This window comes from Panicum virgatum, chromosome 5K (genome assembly GCF_016808335.1).
Source record: "Panicum virgatum strain AP13 chromosome 5K, P.virgatum_v5, whole genome shotgun sequence".
NCBI lineage: Eukaryota > Viridiplantae > Streptophyta > Magnoliopsida > Poales > Poaceae > Panicum > Panicum virgatum.
In genome coordinates this window covers 46921443-46943000 of record NC_053140.1, presented here as the reverse complement: position 1 = coordinate 46943000, position 21558 = coordinate 46921443, and the positions used below count along the sequence as shown (strand labels likewise).

Below are 21558 nucleotides of genomic sequence, written 5' to 3'. Positions count from 1 at the left end.
ACAAATATTTGTAGGCCCAGCCGAAAGTGTAACAGTTTCACTCGGCCACACTAGATTTGTAGCTATAGCGGCTAGTAAATGTTCCCGTTCAATCAAATGACCACCGACGGCACCACCTTACCACATGATAATCTGGGACTTTAGGGCTAGATACACTGAATAACTGGGAACACACTTGGACAGGCTGACTCGGACGAATGTAATTTAGTATCGAGAAAAGCGAGCTTGGGCAGCCCCCTATCACATTGGGCCTCTGCTTTTGGAAACATGCAATAACCAGAACCATTTGCACATTTCAAGCCATGCGCTCACCCCCACCTGTGACTGCCGCACCATCTGGGCTGGGCAGCGTACTCTGCCCCCAGAAGAATCTGTCCTCGTCTCAAACGAAGAATCTTTCCTGGTGTTACCACCAAACGGGCATACGGCCAAGTAGTCGCTGAAAACAATAGCAAATGTCAAGCAAGAGCATCGAGGTGAAAGTAGACGCAGTAGTCGGTACCGAGGGAGAAAACTGTCGATCCGACTTTATTATTCCAAATTTACCCTTCTCCGGAAGGACGGCAGTAGCACAATGACTAGGATACAAAAGCCTGGCCGGAGGCATTTCACATCACATCGCAAAGAAAAAACACTGCAGAACACACAGGGGGAGAACAGGACGTGAGCTGCTCTGCTAGAGACAGCCTAATTACAGCATGGAGGATCTGAATCGAGTAGTGTTCTTAGGAAATTTTGTGATTCTGCAATGGCTGATGGTTGCACATAACTGAAATCGATTCGAATTCAGCGGTAGTTGCGGTAAACGGGGCTGTACATGCAGCTTTCTGCATATTTCACCAGGTCCTTCGGCCGAGGGCGCCTACTTGCCAAACCTACACGTGCGAAGATTTGGGGGATGAGCCAATCTTTTTTTTTAATATAACAGCATAGTTATCTTTGTTAAGAAACAGGTGAGTATGATGCTAACCAAGTTCATATGCCTTTGCTGCAACGTTGGCTGCAATGTGCGCGGAGATCTTCCTGATGTTTGAGAAGGGAGGATAGATGAGCCCCTTTTCAAAGTTCTCTTCTGAGACCTGCTGAGCAAGAGCCTCCGCTGTTCCAGGATGTATGGTCAAAGTAAATTAGCTAATCAAGCATGTATTTTATAGAAGGCTAAAGTGTACACTGACCCCCAAAGTTGTTATTACTGACCATTATTTAACATGCAAGTGATCTAGGAAAAGAAAACTGAACCCAAATTGAGAGAACTCCACAGCTTTGTCATTGCGTTAGGGGCCGTCGAGCTACATGGGAGAATATAGCACAAAGAAAAAACACTACAACACAAATGCTTCTCTACTTTATACTGCATTCTCTTTGGCTGATTTGAGTTCACAAAGATATACCCATGTAGAAATGAACTATTATGGTAAACATAGTGGTGCTTGCAGTTATAGTGTTAGGAGTACTTACAGGCTGCCAGAAGCATGTCATCGTGAACACGAATTGCCCCAGACATCACCACACCAAGGCCAAACCCTGGGAAGATATAGGCATTGTTTGCCTGCCAAAGCAATATTAAACATATAATTCAGACCAGTTAAAGCAGATAAAATCTTTGCAATGATCTGATCAGCACTAATCATTCAAACCTGTCCGGGAACATATATCTTGCCATCGTACTCCACTGGGTCAAAAGGGCTCCCAGTTGCAAACACTGCTCGACCCTGTGAAACCAGAGAGTCAGCCCAGAACCATGGCTACAGACAACGTTACATAGCTCCATGCCTCCATCAATAATAATTTGGAGAAAAAGGTGATGTGACTCCTCAATGCTGATATTGATAATTACCTTGCTCCATGTGTAAGCTTGTTCAGCAGTACATTCAGACTGTGATGTTGGGTTGGACAGGGCAAGAATAATTGGCCTCTGCAGTGTTATACAAAATGATGTAAGCTTCTACTTATGTCGGTCCAATAAACTCAAAAGGAACATGTTGCAATAGTGAAAATTACCTCATTAAATGAGGAAATGGCTTCAATAACATCCTGTGTGAAAGTTTGCCCCTTTCCAGATGTGCCAATAAGCACCGTTGGTTTGATAGCCTAGGAAGATAGATGACATATTTGGGGTTAGAAGACAAGAATGTAAATATTCAGGTGACTCAGAATATCAAAGTAAAGTCCATTATCGGACACAGTCATACATTGACAGCATCTAAGAGGTTGCCAATTGTTTCATGCTCATGAGCCCATGGTTTCTTGAAGTGTTGAAGGGACTCCTTTCTTGAACTGACAATTAAGCCCTGCCAAATCCATCATCATCTAGCAGTTAGCATGAAGGAATAAATTGATGCTTAAAGCTAAAGATAATGAAAAAAGGGTGAGGATGCCTATTCACAAAATTTACCTTTGAATCAACAAGCCAGATTTTCTTGCGACATTCCTCTATAGGAGCTTTTGTCTGCACAAGCAAAGATTGTTAAGTAATCCAAACGTGTAACACAATCTGCAAGTGACCGGGATTTAAAAACAATAGAAAATGATGGACCACCTGTCTTGATATCTCGAGAGCTATAAGTTCTGCAATACCTGTCCCAGCCTGCAAGAAACAGAGTACAAATATTGATTTTGGGAAGAAACATGGCAAACAAAACAAATTGGTATCTGAGAAAATGCAGTCTTGAATAAACTGAGTTAAGAATTATTTACCAATATGAAATCATGGCCATGGAAGTACTACTCGTAAAATGAGGATACTATGCTATTTTGACTATGCAACTGCAAACAATTGGTATTTGGTACACATATAAAATGATGCATCTGGAACAACGAGGGGCACATTACAGTACTCTACATCTAAGATTTATGGTTAGTAAAAGGCTTATTTTTTTCGGTCATAGCACCCTAGAAATGTCCAAATAAAAGCTATACTAACTAAATTTCCAAATAAAGAAGCACAAAGAAAGTGACCTCTCCAGCACCCAGGAAGAGGAAAGTATGCTCTGCCAATGTTCCACCAAGTAACTTTTGCGCTGCAATCAGCCCAGCAAGAACCACAGAAGCGGTTCCCTGCAATATATAAACAACACAAATTCAAGATGGTGCTTTAGAATAAGCCAGCTTGCATTTAATCATATTTTGCCGATATTACACAGTAAAATACATTGCAAGCATCAAATAATGTTACCTGGATATCATCATTGAATACAAGGTGAGTTGTGCCATATCTTGCAAGGAGCTCAAAGGCATTATGGTTGGCAAAATCCTCAAACTGCGTGATAGAAGAACATGTAATAGGATATCAGATTTTTTTTCAAGTCAGAGATTAACCATTTGCGCAGATTTCTATTTACAAACCTACTCCTGAATAGTAAATACTGCTTTTCAGAGTAGTGTTTTACCTGAATGAGTACTTTCTCTCCATAGTTTTGCTTCACAGCGGTCATAAATTCTTGCAGAAAATCAGTATACTCCTGGGTATTACAAAAATGATCGATTAAGAACTTCAGTTTGCAGGCTAGAACAAGAAAGGGAATCATGCAAGGAATAGATGTCGATGTCCAACCTGGCCAGTGGCCCTTCTTTGTCTCAGGCCAATGTAAAATTCGTCATTAAGCAGGTCCTTATTATTCGTGCCAACATCCAGTGTGATAGGTAAGCACTACAAGATTATTGATAACATGTTAATTTATGCTATCAGCAAAGGTAGTCTGAGCAACAATGTAAAGGTGGACATAAAAAGCTTACAGCAGATGGACGAACTCCTCCCAGGGCAGTGTAAAGGGCAAGCTTGCCAACAGGGATCCCCATTCCCTAAATACATGCTATCACAATCAGCAGAAAGCATTGGAGATTGTATGCTATTAATGTTCAATATACCTAGAAGAAGGTACTACCTGACATCCAAGATCTCCAAGCCCCAAAATCCGTTCACCATCAGTAACTACAATAACTTGAATGCTCCTCTCTGGCCAGTTCTTGAGCACCTCAAGGATCTTTCCCCTGCACAGTCAAGTAAAACACCTCAGGAACATGAACAGACAAGAGCATCCTAGAGACCACACAATTCCATGAAGTGAAACTTACTTCTCCTTCAAGCTGATAAAAAGACCCTGAGGACGACTAAATATGGAACCATACTTCTGGCAAGCCTCACCAACAGTTGGTGTGTACACTACAGGAAGTAATTCCTCGACATTGTCGATGAGGAGCTTGTAGAAAAGCCTCTCATTGTTCTCCTGCAATAAAGATCAAAACAACAGCATAACCAAATTGTACTAGTCATCATGTCAGCTATACTATGAAGAATGAACAAGGGAACTCATTGATCAATGCCCTCATAAACTCAGTGATCAGCTACCTGTAAGTCCATCATAGCCATGTAACGCTGCAAAGGCACCTGGTATTGTCTGATATTGTTCATGATCTTTCTCTCCTGATAACATCAGATCAGAGTACATCAGGGTCAGATAGGCGCACAAATTTAAATTGGCTCATGACACAATGGTATTGAGGATCATTGAACCTGAAGCTCTTGGGATACTATTGCTGGTGGCAGAAGGCCACGGAGGTAGTGCGTCTCGCGCTCCCTCTCTGTGAAGGCGAGGCCCTTGTTGTAGCGGGGGTCCCTCATCAAATTGTAACCACTGCAACGAACCATGCAAGCCAATTTCAACATGCCAGATCACGCATTCTATATCTCCTTGTATTATTGTAGTAAGCAAAGTGGAAGCAGGATAAATTTTGTGAAACCCTGGAATAATAAAATTTAAAACGTAACATAGTTTGATCTGACCCCAATCTTAATCATCATAGGTTGTACCTTCCAGATTAAAACTGTAAATGAGGATGAATATTCACTGGCATCAAACCCTGCCTGCAACCTAGTACTTACTAACCAGGTTCTACAGAAATCCAAACAAATTTGTACGACATAAAGGTTCGTTTCAACTTTCAACACACACACGAGAGCGCACGCTTGTCTCCAGCGGAGAAACACCAGGGCCCAGAGCACCGCGGATGAATCAGAGTTCAGAAAGCTTATCGTCCGCGCAAAGCCACACGAACGGATCAGGCGAATCAGCCAGGTTAATCTAGCATCGCACGCTCACATGGCGACGGAGACGGTCCAGGGCGTGACGAGCTGGTCCTCGGTGGCGCAGTCCTCGCCGTAGGTGTCCCCGACGCCGCCGCCCACGGTGGCCGCGTCGTCCACGTCCAGCACGCCGGGCGCGCCGCAGCCCCGTATCCCCTTGAGCGTGCTCTCCATCTCCGCGGACGAGAACCGCCGCCGCGTACCGCCGGCGCGCGACCACCACCAGAGCGATCTCGCCGCGGCCTCGACTCCTCGCTCCTCCGGCGCCCGACGTGGTCCTCCCTCCCACTGCCACTGCCGCGGTAGCCAACGCTAGGAGTATTTAAAATAAACAGAGGCAGAGGGCGAGGCGGAGAGGGGGGGAGGCTGCTGCGGGAGAGGAGTATGCTAAGACTTTCGTCGGCGTGGTGGCGGCCATGGGGTGGGGTGGGGTGGGGAGGTTGACCGCGAAGTTACCCGGAGGAAGCGGGCGCGAATGGCGCGCATGGCCGCCTGGCGAGCGGGGCCCGCGCGGCACGCTCGCGGCCGCGGGCGGAGGGCGACGGGGAACCGACGCGCGGCAGCCCGCCCGGCGGCGAGAGGCGTGGGGGAGCAAGTGGAGGCTGCTGGAACGTGGGTTGGTGGTGCGGCTCTTTTCGTTTTCCGATTGGCGATTGGTTCTACAATACTTCTATTCTAGTACTCGTATATCCTGTGCGGCTTCATTTAAAAAAAAGGTTCCTGTGCGGCGTCTCTGTTCGTTGTCGTCTAGTGGTGAGAATTGAGACAGGTCAAGGCTCTCTGACCCAGGGATCTCGATGGGGGATGGATTGGTTAACTGATTGATGTGTACTCTAATCCGTGAGTGTGCTTAATCTCGAGTTGTTTATCGCTGAGAAGACAGAACTATTGAGCCTCTCCGCACTCGTCACTTTCCAAATTCACTCTCCAAAAAAAATATTTCCGCCTGGTAATCAAGATTATCTTTTCTATATTCAGTTTCTCCGCGTTCATTCACTCTCTAAATTTTTACTATATACCAACTACCACGAGTGGGGTCCACATGTCATAATTCTTTTTTCTTTTTTTTAACCCCCAGGCCCTCCCTCCCCACTCTCTCTCTCCCACCGCGGCCCCTCACTCTCTCCCTCCCTCCCTTCCTCTCTCCCCTGGCCACCGCCGCGGCCCGCGCCCGAGCGCGCGGAGGCCGAGACCGGCGCGGCCGGCGCCCGAGCGGGCCCGCGCTCCGCGCCCTGCCCCCCTGGCCATGGCGGCGCGGCGCCGGAGCCCCGCGTGGCCTGGAGCTCGCAGGCGAGAGGCCAGGCAGGGCACGGCCCGCTGCCATGGCGCGGCGACGGAGGAAGCCCGACGGCGACATCCCTTCTCAGCTCCGGGGGCGGGCGAGCGGCCTGCCCGGCGCGGCCTCGGCCTGCGTAGCCACGGCGGAGCTCCAACTACGGGGCGGGCGGATCTCGCCGCGGCCCCCGGCGGCGCGGGGAGGCGGAGCTCGCCGCGGCCCCCAGCGGCGTGGGGCGGGCGGAGCTCGGCCGCGGCCCCCTGCGGCGCCGCGGGCAGAGCTCGGCACGGTCCCCGCTGGCCGCCGCGTCCCCGGCCACCGGCGCCGGCCCTCCCTCCCTCCCTCCCTCCTCCCGTGCCTCCCGCTGACCCATCCTGGCGGCGGCGAGCTCGAGCAGCGGCGGCGGCGGTGGAGGCCCGCGCCAGGGTGGCTGGTGTGCGCCACGGCTCCGCACCGCGCGGCCCCTGCTCCGCGGCGGGGCGGCTGCGACGCGGCCCCTGCTCGAGCTCCGCCCCTCGCGGCGCGCCACGGACGGCGGCGGCGCGAGGCGGGACGACGGCTCCAGTGTGCTCATCCCACCTCCCTCGAACGCGCTGGCGGTGGCGTGGCGAGCAGCGAGGCCCGGCCACCGGCCGCGGAGGCGTGGCGGCGTGCGGCACTCCTCGGTAGCCATGGCGAGGCGGCGGACGGCCGCGCGGCGGACGGCCGCGCGGCGGCCTCAAGCTCGGCCAGCGCGTCCTCGTCCCTCTTCCTCCCTTGTACTCCGGCTTGGCGACGACGACGAGCTGGTGGTGGTTGGGGCGGCGCGCGTCGGGAGGCCGGACCCGCGCCACGTCGCCGATAGCACGCCGTCCGTACCAACTCTGCGAGTTGCGGACGGGAGGAGGCTATGTAACTTAGAGCACCATTTACAGAGGCCCGCTGCAGACAGCCTGGGATGCACCATCAACGGTAAAGAAAGGGATAATCCCGGTGCGTTTAGCAGGCACCGACAAAGATGTGCGACATGACATCTATCTATAGCCCCGCTGGACTTTACACTGAACAACACTGTATCTTGCTAAACTTTCCTACAAATTCCCATCACTAAGTCGAGATTAACGCATGGGTGTGAGGTATAATCAGTTGCCATTTTTAAAACCAGCCTTGCAGTGGCACCAATGATTCCTCCCTCCCACCACCCAAAGCAAACGGGGTTAGAGCATCTCCAATAGATGTTGTATATGACCTTCTATCTGTAAAAATAAAGAGAAAGCCCCAAAAACCAGGTTCCAACAGATCTTGTATCCAACCCCATCATACATCCGGTCCTCCAAAATCTCCCCTCCGTCCTTCATTTTTGCAGGTCCTCCAGCCGCTCGCAAAATCGCCCGCGCACTCCTCCCGCACGCGCTCGCCGCTCCCACGTGCGCGGAGCGGAGCCGGGCGCCGGCGGGTAGCGGAGCAGCGGCGGGGAGCGGAGCAGCCGCGGCGGGACGCGGAGCAGCAACGGGCGCGGAGCAGCGCGGTGGCGCGGAGCAGCGGCGGCGAAGGGCGAAGCAGCGCGGCGGCGGGGCGCGGAGCAGCAACGGCGGCGCGGAGCAGCGGCAGCGGAGCGCGAAGTGGCGGGAGGAGCGAGCTCGGTGGGGGAGAAGGAGAGAGAGTATGACACATGAGTCCACTAGCAGTACAAATATGGAGATCTAAATTTGGCTAGTCTGTTGGATTCCCAGCATTTTTTCGAGCCTTCTATCTTTTTACGGAGCCTCATACCATCTAAATATATAAATGGAAATACAGCATCTCTTGGAGATGCTCTAGTGGCCCTAACCCCACTGTTCCCAGTCAATGTAAATGTATACGCTGTTAACTTGATAACAATGCTCCACCGTTGCGTGGGCCGCTCAATCTAGGCCTCGACGAGCGGCACGGGCAGTACCTGCTGGATCGATCATCATCAGTGCACGGACGTTAACGTGAAACGTACCTCAGCACGGGATGATTCCGTTCGGAGGAATGATTCCGCTGTATCTTGGGTTCAGGGCTTCGAGGCTGTGGCCGGTTTGCTCCGAAACGTCGAGCTGCTGGCCTGCTGCTGTGCAGCGACGAGAGACGACTTTTCTTGCGTTACCGGCTTGCGGCGATCAGTTTTTTTTTTTTTGAAGTCTTACCGCGATCAGTTTTGGGTACCAGTCAAACTACCGGAAAAATACCATGCTGGGCTGCTGGCTTTGAAAAGATTGGCAGCCTGCGACCCTCGAAGCGTTCGCGAGTCGCGTATTTCGCTGTCAGGTGTGTACGAGCTTACGTGTATGGAGTTGGATAGACTTCTCCCGATCAATGATTTAACGGAATAATCATCCACGAGGTGTCCGATCGAGTTGGACAAGTGTACTACGAGGCCGGAGATATTAATCCCTTTGTTGAGGTTGTATTCAGGCGCCCGTCAAACAACCCCTGTTCCCGACTTCTAGCCGTGTCAGTTGGCTCAGGTTTTCCTCCCATCATCCTCAAGCCCCTGGATATTTTTTCTGGTCTCGTTGGCACAGTTCGGTCAGAAAGATTAGTGCACGTAACTAGAGCAGGTAATAAAGTTGTCATCTATATATGTGGACGAAATTGATGCCAGCTAACCATTTTTAAGTGCTAGGCAAAGCAAGTAGAGATTCGTGTAGGCGTAAAAGCGCATCCGGATTATTTACGATAAGGAAAACTGGAACCCACGAGAGGGAGCTTATGGCCAAGTGGGCCCTGGTGATCACGAATTTACGATGTCACGAGATCGTTCATAGTTTTATATTATGTATTTTCCTTTTCTACCAACAAAAAAAAAACACAAATGTTCCGTGGAATCACAGTCGTGTGTATCAAGGGTCACTTCAGGCGGGCCTAAATTCCGGCCCACTCAAACAAGGCCTGGGGCGCCAGCCTGTTTTTTTTTAATAAAAAAACAACTGACTGTTCACGCGTGGGAATAGAAACGAACCTGGCGACGGTGAGGGTCCACGGCGTGACGGGCTGCTCCTCGGTGGCGCGGTCCTCGCCGTAGGCATCCTCCACGCCGCCGCCCACCGCGGCGTCGTCGTTCACGTCCACTTCGCACGCCGCCCCGCTTACTCGTATCTCCTTCATCCCGCTCCCCGTCGCCGGCGCCGGCGCCGGAGCCTCATCGGCGGCTCCTCTCCTACGCCCGCGACGCCACCAGGAGCACCGCCACGACCTCGCCGCCAGCTTTGCTTTGCTCTGCTCCGCTCCCTCCAGCTAGCTGCCGCCACTCCGCGCGCTACCTGCCTCCCCTCCCACAGGCTCTTGCAGCATGCGTTCGGCCGCGCCACCGCCGCGGTGGCCGCCGGCGCTATATAACCGGAGGTGGTTGTGCCAAGAGTGCTCGTGTGATCGGTGGCCCCGCCGTCCAGGCTTCCTGACCTGGCGAGTGGCGATGAATGGAATGACGAGTTGTTTAGCAGGCTTGCGACGCTACATGAGTTGTAACCGAAAAGAAGTGAAGCATCTTGGTGACACTGACACCAGGTCGGTGTATTTCGCCGACGGCGACGGAAACGTGCGCTGCAGGACACCACCGTTTGATCTTTTGCGACTTTGTAGTGTGTTTCAGACGTGACGGAAACTGCCATCTCTCGAAACTTTCGATTTTCCGCAGCCGCCTGCCATGGCGATCTCCCCCGCATGAAGTAAACGGATTGAAACGTAGAGTATGTATTCGAGAAAGTGGGAAGACTGGAAGCAATGCAAGCGGCCACGCTCGGTCGACGCTGTCCTTCGCGTTACAGGGCCAGACAGAAAACTGTCTGCTTCGATCCTTAAGTGAAAAGTTGGAGATAGAATACAAGAGCCGATGATACTTGTTATTCGCCAGCTAATCGTAGCTTATTAGTGCCTTCTTTTAGCAAACCGTAGCTTAGTGACTAAGAGCATCTCTAGCAGACTACTTATCTCTTATACCCTATATATTTTCTCTCTCCATTACCAATAATATTTTTTTTATATTTTTTTATAGCAACTGCTGTAGCAGATTACTTAAAGAATAGGGTGGAGGGAGAAACTCCCTATATTTGAGGGAGAGGGAGATGTGTTTTGGCGATTGCCAATTATTTTTTTTGGTATTGACGATGGAATTGGTAGTCTTCTAGAGCACCTCCCATTATCTAAATGAAAGATTTTTTGTGTTGGGGAGAAGGATATGTAGTCTGCGGAGATGCTCAGTAAGCAGCAAGCTAGACATATTCGTGGAGACAGAAAAACAAATGGTTCCAGTTTATGATTAGCAAAGTATAAGTAGGGGAGCCCACAAAAGCCCTGCCTTTAGTGTTTTCGAAATAGATATTCCTTGTGTGCTCCAACAGTAAGGCATCCTTCGGAGAGTCATTCCTCTTAAATATTTTAACAGTTTTATTTCCGGGTCTGTGGTTAATAGGAACTAGAAGATATTCTTTGATTATTGTTAGAAAACGATAGTCTCTGAGTAGGAGCCGCAAAAAAAAAATGTTGCTTTTTGCACCGGGTGTGCTGTTCATAAATATATACCAACGAAAAGCAAGCACACATTGTTCGGTTGCTTGTTTTGCCGTTAATTGAAAAAAGCTTGATAACCAATGCAGATACATGTTTTGTGATTAAACTGGTGTTTTTAAATACTTTTTATTATATTACTCGAGCACAAATTATAAACAAAGCATCCAAATTTGTTAAATTGCGAGAATATGAGCTTGTTGGCATTTGAACATAAATGTTTTTGAAAATTTGTATTCAAAATACTTCGAGGTTGTAATTTTTTAAAAAATATTATATTAAAATGCACTATAAAAAACCATTTGTATTTTTAGCGGAAAATGTTTCATTTCCAAAAAAAATGTATCATTTCCGAAAAGAATGTTTCATCATTTGTTTTTTAGGAACTGTTTCATCACTAGCATAGACGCACGTGCGACACGCACGTAATTCAAAAATTCTAATTAGATTTTAATTCAAAAGTATATTAATTAAGTATTAATTAAATTAATATTCAAAATAAATTTTAAAAATACGTGGTATGGCCGCTCGACGGAGACCAACGATGAGATGTTCTTGCGCCACGCACCGTGTGGCGGCGCCAGAAGCGCCGTCGGTGGTCCCCACTACATCGTCCTCATGAGGCCGGCGGAGCAGCTCCATCGCCGCGGCTGCTGTCGGCTCCGCCCCACGCCACTCGCTCGCCGCAGCCACCGGGCTCCGCCCCACGCCAGTCCCTCGCGGCAGGGCCGGCGGTCAACCAGTCGAGCGTTAAGCAGGAATCCCTCGCGGCACCAACGAAGCTAGCCATCCATCGTCCATTCCGTAGGCCGCCCACGATGAACTCGCCTGCGATGGATTCCGCGTGGCCGAGCTACGGCGCGCCAGTGTTTTTTTTTTTTTTGAGAATCCGCGCCAGCGTTCTTGCCCCCAATTCAGAGGGGAAAACAATTCGGATCAAACACCTAGAGGGAAAAGGAAGTTCGGATCAAACAGCGCCGGCAGCCTCCCGGCGTGGGAGGACGCTGAGCACGAGTCCGAGTCCAGCGATGCCTTGTGTGCCCTTCAACTGAAACGTGATGCACAGGTCCGCCGATGGAAGCAAACAAGGACGGCGCAGCCTTGAGCCGTTGTGTACGTGGGCGAAAGGCACGAGGATAAGGAAAGAAGACGGCGGTTGTGTACGGCCGCGCCTCTGTACGTGTACGTGCCCCAATCACATACCCAAAACTCATGGTCAGGGTGCGGCTACAGATTGAGCTACTCATTGCCGAAGCGATGTTGGATTCTGCAAGAGTCCTGACCGTTCCTTGATGAGTTGGCTAGCTAGGTCCAGATTGCACATAGGAGTTTCCTGACTGGCTAGAACACAGTCGCCATCATTGTTTTTCTACAGGGTACAAGAGCGCGGGTAAGCAACCATCCGGTGACAAAAAAATATTGTTTTGGGCAGAAACATCATCTAACCTGCAATTTTTATTTGTCTCCACCCCCTCCCACTGCCCTAGGCCTTGACAGGTGGGTCCAGCGTGAAGGGTACGGTGGGCCCAATCTGAGTGAATTTTTTTAATTGTTTTCGATCTTTATAGTATAGATAGAAAATATTATTTTGGGGCAGAAACATCCTCTAACCTGCAATTTTTATGGGTCTCCACCCTCTCCCACCTCCTTCGGCTCTGACAGAGTGACAGGTGGGTCCAGCGTGAGGGGTAGGTGGGCCCAATCTAAATGAAAAATGTTTTTAATTGTTTTCAATCTTTATAGTATAGAAAATATTGTTTTGGGGCAGAAACATCCTCTAACTTGTAATTTTTATGGGTCTCCACCCCCTCACACCTCCCTCGGCCCTGACAGGTGGGTCTAGCGTGAGGGTACGGTAGACCCAATCTAGATGAAAAAAGTTTTTAATTGTTTTCGATCTTTATAGTATAGATATAGTATAGATTTGTTTTTTTTTTGAGGGGATAGTATAGACTAGAAATGGTCGCGGCGTTGCCGCGTGGGCCAGTGAACTGGTCGTTTGAGTTCAGATGCCATATTTTTCGTAGTACATTTGTTTTTTTAGTCTGCATTTATGTTTAGCCATCTACGTATCCCCTCGGCAAGTGATGTGCTGCTAGAATTGTCTTTAATTTGAGGGACAAATAATTTTGAGACTGAAACTGTGTAATTAAAAAATTAGATATTTGTTGCTGTGTTTTTCATATTATTACAGCGAATGGTTTTTTTATTTATTTTTTGCTTGGAGTAGTATTTGTTCTTTTTTACATTGCAACATTTGTAAAATAAATCCATGGCTTTGTTATTTTCTCATAATTCTCATGGTTGGTAGCCTGTTGTTGCTCTTGTTATATATTTTAGAGAACACCATTATCATAAAAGCATTATTTATGTAATACATTATTTTGTGGAATAAAAATATAGCTATCATATTTTTTGGCTACATTTATCGTTGGAAAAGAAGGTCAATTATTTTTTTTAGAAGCATGGAATTTGTCAATCCATAACTTATTATTGTTACGTTTTGGATCTTGCTATGAGCTCAGAATTGTTTAATCGGAATTTAGATCTTATTAGTAGAATACAAACAGTAATTAATGAAATTTTGAAGAATATTTGAATAGTGCTCCAACAATTATGGGTCCGTTAAAATGTGTTGTGAAGAAATTTATGACGCTCCAAACAATACGAAAATGGATTTTCTAAAATGTAGGAAAAAATTGGATGTAGGAAATTGGATCTTTGACATCGGTGTCGAAATTCCGTTTCCTAATTTCTAGAAATTCTCGCGGATCGAAAATCCTGAAAATTTATTTCGTATCTAGTACGTGTGAATTAAGAAATATTTAATTGTGAAAATTATCTTAGTTTGTCGGCTAAACTCACTACCCAAGATGCAGCCTAAAAACCTATTAAAGAAAACCTATACTAATTACACACGTAATCCTGCACTCTCCCTCTCTTCCAATCCATTCCACGTTTCCTGTGCTGCCGTCAGCCACATGCACATCCTCTTGCCTGCCTTATCTTCTCCCAGCTGCAGAATAAGCAAGGCAGTAGCCGATTTTCCTTGGTCCCCTCCAAGCAGCCATGGCGCGAAGGCCCCTTCTTCTCTGTCCCTGAGCTACAGCGGCTCCCCTACCTCCTTTGCCTCCTCGCTCACCTGTGGTAGCTGCATACATCCTCCTCGTCTCATCGTCTGCTTCCCCATCATGGAGCAACAGTAGGCAAGTGCTGTTCGTCTCTCTCCCTTCTCATGCGCGACGCGACCGAGGCCTGTTAGCCGGGAGCGGCCCAGTTGCCGCAGGCGGTCGGCGCGTGGCCTGTGGCCGGGCGGGCGCGCAGCGCAGCAGTCGTCTGCGGCCCGCGGCCAGGCTAGACCGGGCGCGAGGCGCATAGGCAGCGGGCGCGGCCTAGTGACGGCACTGAACAGAGCGTCGCTGCGGTGGGGATCGGCCAGGTCCGTATGTACCGACGGCGGCGGCGAGCAGAGCTTCGCCACGGTGGAGCTGGGTCTGGGTCGGGTGGCAGCGTGGCGAACCAGCTCGGTGGCGCGCCGGTCGAGCCGAGCTGGAGCATGGAGGCGGAGGCGGCAGAGCAGTCCATGCTCACGGCCGGGGCCATGGCCTGCCCGGGTCCGCCCGCGCGGAGCTGTAGGGCGAAGGCGTCGGTCGATTCGACGCCCTGGGCGGCGGCGCTGGTGCCGAGAGCGGAGGCCGTTGGATTTCATATCTACGGCCCGAAATTTTCCTGTGTACGTGGCCACTCTGGTTGGGCCCGGTTTGGTGCGTGAATTGTTAAGAGACTAGTGGATTGCGCGCGCGTTGCGCGCGCATAATTCATTTGTCATCTTAGTGGTAATTATCATGATATGGTACAGTAGATGTTTTGAAGTACAGGGAGAAATTAAAAGTAGTATATATATTTTATAAGATGAAAATGGAAAAAGGAAGGTCGGACTTAAAGTTTTAGACATTTCTAATTTTGTAGTGTAACCTAATAAGATCATAACTGACCTCATTCCGTGGACCTGTAAACTTTGCATCATTCCTTGTAAGACAATTTGTATTTAATTTTAAACTATTATATCAAATGCATCACGTTAACAAGCGGCAGCACAATTATGAAATTCGGTTGCAAAGAAGAGCGACATTAGCGTCAAATATTTAGCTAAGTGGTAGTTCCTTAGCATAGTTTACAACACGGTGAAATAGGATGTCCTTAAGCTAAAATAATACTGGAGTCCTAAGAACATTAATTGTTCGGCACATGCAAACATTAACATCAAGTTTCTCACTGGTGTAGTGATCTTCCAGGAGATAACACGATACAAATAATTTGCATCAAAGAGTATTAACATTGATAGGAACAACTGAATCCAACAGCAAACGGCCGGTGGCGGACATCCCCAACATCTTCAAGGACAACCATTTTCCTCATCCTGTAAAAAGGTACACCGAATTAATTGTTAGAACAATGGCCTGTTTAGGAAAATAGGGGTGGAGAAGATGGAGTAAACATTTACTTTGGTTGAGATTACCTTGTGAATGATTTTGCAACTCAGAGTTGGGAGAGGAAATTTTGGATCATTAGGCACACCCGAATGAGTAAGTACTTGATTGCAAGACTACCAATATCAATCATTTGTGCAACCGTCAATAGGAAAGGAGGAAGAAATTGTAACTTCATAGTTCTCATGAAAGTGACTTTCATGTTTGCCTTTGACTCAGGTAAGCAGACAATGAAGACAATCGTCTATATAAGTGTGCCTTGAGTGATACAAAGTTTTTTGTTTTTGATGACGATAAAACATAACCTTCTCCACATCGTTGAAGCGCATGTTGCTATAAGAAAAGCCCTGAATACATGGTATGGCTCCATAGGCTCTTTGCTGTTTTGAAAATAGCAAGGCGAAGGAAATAGCAGTGCCTATAAATTAAATTTGCACTACATATCAGAAAGGTGGCAATATAAAGTAACTTAGATGGCATAATACTGAAGTAGTTCTCGGAGTAGTACATGAATTAGTTTGTTTGCTTCAGGTTTGGCTAGTAGTTCAAATTGTCTGATGAAATGCATTCTGATTATGCCCATGAAATTTACAGAAAACAGTATATTGAGCTTAGAATAACAATAATTCAGTGTGTAATCGTGAGATTGCTGCTGGATGGAAAGGGAAGCTTCAACTGATCTGGTCACCTAACAAATTTCGTCTTCTGGTGCTGCATCAATACGGCTAATGGTGGTATGTTTTTGAAACACTGTTTAGGTAAGAATAAAAGAAGTACCCCCTTCGCATTTGCGTTGAAACATCAAAGCTAATCAAATATCAAAGGACAGAATGAAGTAGAGGCACATGGCTGCGAAGAACTGTGACGGGATGGGTAAGGCCAAGGGCCGCAAGCCCTGGCAGCCGGCCGGCGGCGCAGGACCGCCGTACCCCTTATCCGGCACGCGCCAGGGGCTCGCCTCGAGCGGATCCACGTGCAGAGCATTGGGGCGGCGCAGATCTGGCTGGTGGCGGCGGCCAGGATCCGTCTGCTCCTTGCTCCGTCGCGCGCGTGCCCTTGCTCCTTCGGGCCTGCTCCGCGCCGCGCCGCTGGTCATGCACGGCGGCCGCTCGGCGCTCGCATGCCGCCGACGGAGCAGCCGGCGGGCCGCCGCCGCGCCATGCCCTCCGCCGCACGATGCCTTCCGCCGCCCTTCCATGGGCTCCATCGGGACGGGGAGGGAGGAGGCTGCCGCCGCGCATAGGCTAGAATTGCCAGGGTGAGAACCGATCTTCACCCTCGGTTAGAAATTAGAGGGACGGTAGAATTTTTGCTGACGTGGCCACTCTCATTGCTCACGGAGTCCCGCTCGAATCATATATAGAAATTTGTTAGAGCAATCGATCACATATTGGGCTGACAGCAGTAGAGCACTACTATAGACCGCAAGCGCGGCCCGTTTCAGAAACGGCCCATCCAGCCCCTAGCAGCACACGCACCTCTAAGCCCATCGTATAAATATCTGCCTCTCCTCCACCTAGGGTTTTCCGTGCCGCCAGCCAGCCCTTAACCCTCGCTCCTCTCGCGCCCCCAACTCCCCCTCCCTCCCCAGCGGCGGCGCGTCCAGCTTCCATCTCCCAACCATGGCGGACTCCAAGGCCAGCACGGCGGTCACCCTCCGCACCCGCAAGTTCATGACCAACCGCCTTCTCTCCCGCAAGCAATTCGTAAGCACCATCCATCTCCACACCGCTCCCAGTCTCTCTCCTTTCATATCCCTCCCTCACTAATTCGCCCCCTTCTGTCGCTCTACCTTGCAGGTGCTCGAGGTGATCCACCCCGGCCGCGCCAACGTCTCCAAGGTGAGATCGATATCCCACGTCCTGTACGGCTGCTGTTGTAGCGTGGGTTCTTCTGTTCCTGGATCTCAGGGTTCTGAGGGTGTTCTCTGTCTGTAGGCGGAGCTGAAGGAGAGGCTAGCCAAGGTGTACGAGGTGAGGGACCCCAACACCATCTTCGTCTTCAAGTTCCGCACCCACTTCGGAGGAGGCAAGTCCACTGGCTTCGGCCTCATCTACGACAACCTCGAGGCCGCCAAGAAGTTCGAGCCCAAGTACCGCCTCATCAGGGTATGTTTCCATCCGGCATCTGCTTCAATGGCACTGAGTCAGTAATCTTATCTAAAGTGGAAATGTCTAATTGCTGATTGTATCCCTGGCATCATATGTGGCAGCACACTAATTTTAGTTACATTTTAAGTAAATCCTTCTGCAATGTTTCGATATGTTTTTGTGGGAGCGTCATGAAGAGAAGTACATCTGTGAAACTAGAGACTAGTTGTGGTTATTGCTGATTTTCATGTGGCTTCACATTGATTTTGTGCATGCTACTTGTTTGCAAAAGCGTATTAATTCTAGTTTATGCTGGTGCTTGTGATTGGGATCATATTAGTAGAAATTGAATGGCAGGGCGTATTAATTCTACTTTTGAGCTACGGAAATTTGTTATAGCACAATTTCTTCATCGCAATCTTCATCATTGCATTACTAGAATGCAATAATCATCTAAAAATTATTGTATACAATGACATATGATACCTACTTGATGCCAGCAGCATTCAACATTGCTCTCAAACTGTAGATGCTATTGTATCATCTTCTGTCTTTTTCATTGTTGACCTCTGGTGTTAAGATTACTGCATGACCAAAAATGATATCAGTGTTTGATTGTGAGTTATGAGTTTGGATTAATTTGAACTTGATGGACATCTCAACAACCTGAGTTGTGTACTATATGGCTATCAATTTCTGCATTGTTGCTCAGGAATGTTATTCCTCTGCTTAATCCATCTCGCTTTTCGCAGAATGGTCTTGCTACTAAGGTTGAGAAATCCCGCAAGCAAATGAAAGAGCGGAAGAACAGGTCCAAGAAGATTCGTGGTGTCAAGAAGGTGCTTATCACGATATTTCTGGTCTTCAATTCCTTTATTATGCATTGTGTGTTATCATGTCTCTTCTGTTTTACTGATGCAAGCTCTGCTTTCTGTTGTTGATACTTTTACAGACCAAGGCTGGTGATGCCAAGAAGAAGTAAACACTTATTTACATCTGTATTACTATTCTGGACTCTGGGTGGTCTGGTTGCAATGTCATAATTATGGTTGTTAGGTTTTGTTCTACCCTAAGCACTGAAGTGAAGTTTTGTTATTCCTGGATGTGAACGTGGCCAGATTGGCAATAGCATGTTATGAGAAGGCTATTAACTTGCATGCCAACCTATTATCTCATGCAGTTGTGTGATTTACTCATCTTTCCGATGCCTAACACCTTTCTTTGTGTTCTTGCACGCTTGTTTGCCCCTGAACCTGAAAATGTGCTACACTCAGTGTTATTCTTCATGTTTGTTAAAGCCATGTGCTGAACTGAACTTCGATCATGTTATCATCGCATTCAGAATATTAGACGGCATAATTGTTCGGTCCCTGCTCCAGTTTTTTCGTTGATATTTGCTGGTTGCAGATTAGTTGCCCTTGTCAATAATTTGCTTCGAAGGTCGATCGTTAGTTGCGGAAAATGTCACTGGGGCATCCCGTTATCATTTGTGGCTGAAACACTTTGACATAGTCAATGTTTGTTACATTTCGAAGTACACCTTCGTTGGCCTAAACGGTTATAAAGGTGAATGTTATCGTCAGCAGATGGACATCCAGAATGGCACAACCACTCTGTATCTGCAGCGGCGTGTCCCTGTCCCTGGATTCGCAGTGCTGATGGCTGATGGATTCTTAATTTAGTTGGTCGTCAGTTTCTGTTCCTGACGGCGCTCTTCACCATGTTCCCGGGCAGCGAGGACGACGGCGTGACGGCCTTCCTTATCTTGAAGAGGTTCCACGCCGTCCCGACTGCGTGGCCGGCCGTCGCGAACGCGTCCTCAGTTGCCTCGCCTGCGCTCTCGCCGTACCTAGGAAAGCCGCAGTGTCTCAGTCTTGAAACATGGTCTCGAATCAAAATTGCCTTTCAACTTTTTCAAGCGAGATTCGGGTGTTCTCACCTCCTGGACACCGCACCGGCAACGACGTTGGAGGTCGCAGCAAGGGACCTCCTCTCAGCGGCCTCTACCGCATCCATAACTTTATCTGTCACAGAAATGCAAACACGATAAAGATGGGAACATATCCTATTTTTCCTTTTCTGACTGTAAGCATCTAAATGCGTCGGCTGCAGGACACTCACTGATGGCATCAAGCGATGCCAGGACGACCTCGCCGGGAACGGTGGCGAGGAAGGCTCTGCCTTGCTTGGAGCGGAGCAGCGGCGCGGCCACGGACCCGGTCACAGAGATGACTGTGTCGAGCAAGGACTGGCTCATCTGCTCGGTCATCTCCGACAGCTTCCTCACCCTGAAGAACAGCAGAGACCACCAGCACAATCGTCAGGCAGGATTAGCAGTTCATATTTCAGACCGACCAGAAAGAGGACGGGAGCTAGCTCAGTTACCTCTTGAGGCTCTTGTTCACCGCTCCGCGCTTCGTGCTCGCCTGGCTGCTCCGGCCATCTCCGCCGACTCGGTTGCTCGCGCCGCCGGCAGCCTGGGGACGGAAGAGATCAGCTCCCCGCTGAACCTGCAAGGAACAGAAGTGTCTGGCTGTCAGTCATGCGTAGAAATTCTCCAATCGCTTCCGAACTTGGCAGAACGGACAGGACGGGCACCTGGCTGGCGTAGGCCTCGCTGCACATGAAGATGCCCCTGACGAGCTGGCCGGTGCCCGCGGCGATCGCCTTGGCGAGCACGTTGTTGTACCCGTCGATCCTCGGCGCGAAGTCGTTCCAGTACGCGTCCGGCGCAGCCGCTTGCTGCTGCGGCGGCGGCGGCCTGGAGCTCTTCGACCACGGGGCGACCGCGCCGGCCGCCGCGGAGGACGGCGCGGAGAAGCAGGCGTTGGACCGGAGGAAGCCGTCGAGCGCCGCCAGCGCGGCGGCGTCGGCGTTGGCGGCGGCGTCGAAGGACACGCCGTAGTTGAGGAACGTGCCGTCCCGGTCGGGCAGTGTGAAGAGGTAGTGCAGGCGGTCGAGCCTGACGACGGGCTCGTCTCGCGCCAGCGGCCAGCCCAGGTCGCGGCCGACGCGCACCGCGGTGGCCACGGCCACGTCGTCCTTGGCGAGGCGCACGACGGCGAGGTCCCCGCGCGCGAGCTCGACGGGGCCGCCGGAGCCGGCCAGGAGGTGCACGGACGCGCCCGGGACGCGGAGCAGCGTCTCCTCCCGGACGCCCCGCGGCCTGGCGGCCATGGCGCCGCAGCAGGCCATGCCACTGAGCGCGAAGAGGTTCCGGGGTAAGGCGGGTTGGCGCCTTGCTTGGCAGCTGCGGCTGTGCGATGAGGTGAACTGCTAATATAGGCAGGCCACAGATGATGCCACTGTCAGGAACACAGTATGATATATCAGACAGGCAGGGAAATTCGTTTCCGGGAATATATCCATGGCAACCTTCAGGCCGTGGTTTCCCTTTCACATTCCTTTGCGGCGAGCGCCTTTATTCCAACCTTCATGGCTAATACATCGCTTCACGCCCCAGCGGATGACGATGGAATAACAAGTGTTAATAGCAGCCGTCCAAACATTCAGTTGATTTATAGAAAGTTTGATCACTGCCGCAATGGCTGTAACTGACAGTCTGACGCACCAACATCATCTTAGTGTTCCATTAATCATAATCGGTTGCTAACGTTGATAATTAACGCAATAAAACCAGTCACCGGTGAAAGCACTATCCATCGTATGCTCATCTCATCTGAAAATGCAGATAAAATTGCTAAAAAAAATGCAGATAAAAGGAATCTGGAACCGGCAGTCGATCGAAGTTTAGACTGAAGACTAGTGACCTTAGCAGAGGCAACAGTCCATATTCAGAAGGAAAGTGAAATCTCTGTATTCACCAATCACCATGTGTCTGTCTGATATTCAGAGCTTTGGGTTAAAAAGGACACAGCGTCAGATTGCCGGCCTTCTTCCGATCGCCGACCTAGTCAGGTTTGGTCCTGACTCCAGAATCCAGCTCGCCATTTCCACAGCAGGTAACTGGACAGGCATCATCATTCATATATGCGAAATCAAGCGACTTAGCTTGATGATATGAGCACCAGCATTGGCTTCGGGGCAGAGGCGAGTGGCGATGATGGCGTGACTAGTGACCGCGTCGAAGCCGAAGTGGACAGGGATTGG

At 49.6% G+C, this 21558-nt stretch overlaps 3 protein-coding genes and 1 long non-coding RNA gene across 5 annotated transcripts; 1 reads left to right on the top strand and 3 right to left on the bottom strand.

Annotated features, from left to right (window-relative positions):
- Window positions 1–499: 499 nt before the first annotated feature.
- On the bottom strand, window positions 500–9766 carry LOC120707883 (NADP-dependent malic enzyme-like). 2 transcript variants are annotated; one of them, XM_039992936.1, is made up of 20 exons: window positions 5540–5721; window positions 5100–5377; window positions 4514–4634; window positions 4349–4423; window positions 4075–4226; window positions 3885–3990; window positions 3736–3801; window positions 3554–3649; window positions 3390–3461; window positions 3176–3259; window positions 2959–3057; window positions 2540–2587; window positions 2396–2449; window positions 2193–2291; window positions 2002–2091; window positions 1838–1915; window positions 1638–1712; window positions 1459–1549; window positions 971–1099; window positions 500–875 (listed from the first exon to the last, which is right to left on the bottom strand). In XM_039992936.1, the coding sequence occupies exons 1-20, from the start codon at window positions 5567–5569 to the stop codon at window positions 787–789; spliced, it is 1932 nt and encodes a 643-aa protein (XP_039848870.1). In that variant the 5' UTR covers window positions 5570–5721; the 3' UTR covers window positions 500–786. The 2 variants fall into 2 exon arrangements, with proteins under 2 accessions (XP_039848870.1, XP_039848871.1); XM_039992937.1 differs by lacking the exons at window positions 5100–5377; window positions 5540–5721 and adding an exon at window positions 9325–9766.
- Window positions 9767–14968: 5202 nt separating this feature from the next.
- On the bottom strand, window positions 14969–16712 carry LOC120707882. Its single transcript, XR_005689154.1, has 2 exons — window positions 15388–16712; window positions 14969–15288 (listed from the first exon to the last, which is right to left on the bottom strand). It is a non-coding gene; the product is annotated as an uncharacterized LOC120707882 (long non-coding RNA).
- A 154-nt stretch (window positions 16713–16866) lies between these two features.
- On the top strand, window positions 16867–18644 carry LOC120707879 (40S ribosomal protein S24-1-like). Its single transcript, XM_039992934.1, has 5 exons — window positions 16867–17064; window positions 17158–17199; window positions 17296–17466; window positions 18201–18287; window positions 18401–18644. Exons 1-5 carry the CDS (start codon window positions 16981–16983, stop codon window positions 18428–18430), a joined length of 414 nt encoding a protein of 137 aa, XP_039848868.1. The 5' UTR covers window positions 16867–16980; the 3' UTR covers window positions 18431–18644.
- Window positions 18645–18900: 256 nt separating this feature from the next.
- LOC120707876 (senescence/dehydration-associated protein At4g35985, chloroplastic-like) lies at window positions 18901–20734 on the bottom strand. The gene is made up of 5 exons (XM_039992932.1): window positions 20047–20734; window positions 19834–19958; window positions 19570–19736; window positions 19388–19472; window positions 18901–19297 (listed from the first exon to the last, which is right to left on the bottom strand). The coding sequence occupies exons 1-5, from the start codon at window positions 20641–20643 to the stop codon at window positions 19138–19140; spliced, it is 1134 nt and encodes a 377-aa protein (XP_039848866.1). The 5' UTR covers window positions 20644–20734; the 3' UTR covers window positions 18901–19137.
- Window positions 20735–21558: the final 824 nt, after the last annotated feature.